Genomic DNA, 1,914 nt, shown 5'->3' on the forward strand with positions numbered 1-1,914 from the left:
GGGGACGCAGCTCCCCAGCGGCCTAGTGCCCACGCCCAGGCCGACGGCGATTGTGGCTCGCGAATGATTTCAGGTTTTGGAAAAATAAATATAAATAAATATACTCCAGGCATTCAGTTAAGGGAATAACAGAAAACAAAAAGACTCTCGGGGCTAAGACACTAAACCACCACCAAGAAAGCCCTCAGAAGCCCTGTGCGGAGCAGCGGCCGGAGGAAGGCGCGGGTCCTGCGTCCGAGGCCCGGAGGCTAGACAGAGGCACTGGGTGCAGGAAGTGGGGGCGCAGCTGAGCCGGTGTTGGGGTGGCGGGGGTGTCCCTGCAGGTGGACGGCACAGTTAGGGTTGCCATTTAAATTAAGACACCGCCAGGCGCGCTGGAACTGGGGAAGGGAGCGCAAGCACAGCCCTGCGGGGGGCCAGGGCACCAGCCAGGGCCTCGCTGCCAGGCTCCCACTCCCTCCGAGCTCCCAGAACCTTCGACCTCCTCAAGGAGGCACCGCCAACGTGGACTCTGGGCAGAGGAAGGAAGGAAGCTTCCAGGGTCCCGAGGAGGGTGGAAAGGGGAGGTCACTGGCCCTGCACGTGGGAGGGTCCCCAGGGCTGTCGCTGGGCGGCTTGAGGATGGGCTCCTGTCATGGTCACCGCAGGCTGCGCTCAGCTAGCCCAGGATTTCCGGTTCTCAGGGTTCTTGTGGCTTTTGTCTGCCTTGGCCAGGGCAGCCGTCAGAGAGGCCAGGTTGGTGGCGGAGCCCGAGAGGGTGGCACTCCGGCGGGCCTCGGGGGCACCCTGCGGGTTGCACTTGAAGTACTGCTTCCCTCCGATGGAGCCGTCATTCTTGCCTGCAGGGGAAAAATCAACATGGAGGGGCGCCGCCGTCACACTCCCTCCTGCCCGCTCCTCCCGGCCCCAGCCCCCCCTCGATGTCACCCTGTGGGCACAGGCAGCTTGCAGGTAGGCACTGGCCATGGTCCAGCCATGGGTGAACCAATACGGCCAAGGGCGCCAGGGACCCCGTCTCATGGACCAGCCAGCAGTGGTGACCAGGGAAGGACAACCCTCAGTCCTGCAGCCTGGACGTGAGGTGACGGGCCCTCAGGAGGGACGTGCTAGAGCCCAAGTGCAGGCCGGTCACTAAAGCAGAGCTGGCCCCTGCCCATCACACTCAGTGGGCATGATCATTTTCTTTCCTTATTTTTTTTCAAGAATTATTTATTTCTAATTTATTATTTTTTAACTTGACCAGAGAGAGACAGAGAGAGATGGGGGGAAAGTGAGAAAGCAAGCTGACAGGTCCAGGACTCAAACCACAGTCAGCCACGTGGGAGTCCAGTGCCTTACTACCACACCACCTGCTGGCCCCCCTGATTTTTTATTGCCAGAGGACATTTGTGTGTACCAGAGAGTGACAGAGGGAGAGAGGGACGGAAAAGAAAGCATCCCAGCGGGGCGGGGTCACACACAGCCCACCCTCCCCCATTTCTCAAGGCTGTCAGGGTTCTGGGCACACGCACACGTGCCTGACACAGCTTTTGTGCTGCTAGAACTGGGATTCGAACTGCCATAGGCCACGTGGGCTTCTGCTCCCTACACACAGCACTTCACCGCAGCGCTACGGGGGCTGGCCCACAGGCCATTTTCCATATGGATGGTCAAAATGCAAACCCAGGATGGAGGCGCTGGCAGGATTTTCCCTAATCTGTAAGTGGCACCTGGCAAAATTCCTAAGTTGGAGCGAGGCAGATGGCCTCGGGGTGTGGGAGCTGGATGAGGAGGAGCTGGCTCTGGGATGGCACGGAGACCACATGGGCGGAAGGGTGGGAAAGCAGCTCGGCCAGTCGGGGAGTGGGTGAGGGGAAGGGGGCTGCCGAACCCGAATGAAGGGCCAGCCTCCCCGTGCCCTGTCTTCATCTCCCA

The 1,914-nt window shown here is 60.3% G+C and overlaps 1 protein-coding gene across 1 annotated transcript in view; it reads right to left on the reverse strand.

Moving 5' to 3' along the window:
- Positions 1–291: 291 nt before the first annotated feature.
- KIF13B (kinesin family member 13B) overlaps positions 292–1,914 on the reverse strand; it is a 194,240-nt gene continuing 192,617 nt past the window's right edge. The window contains exon 42 of the mRNA XM_014592710.2: positions 292–839. Coding sequence (XP_014448196.1) covers positions 655–839 — 185 coding nt within the window. The 3' untranslated portion in view covers positions 292–654. The remainder of the gene's footprint in view (positions 840–1,914) is intronic.

Source organism: Tupaia chinensis, unplaced genomic scaffold (assembly GCF_000334495.1).
Source record: "Tupaia chinensis unplaced genomic scaffold, TupChi_1.0 Scaffold138390_1, whole genome shotgun sequence".
NCBI classification, from domain to species: domain Eukaryota; kingdom Metazoa; phylum Chordata; class Mammalia; order Scandentia; family Tupaiidae; genus Tupaia; species Tupaia belangeri.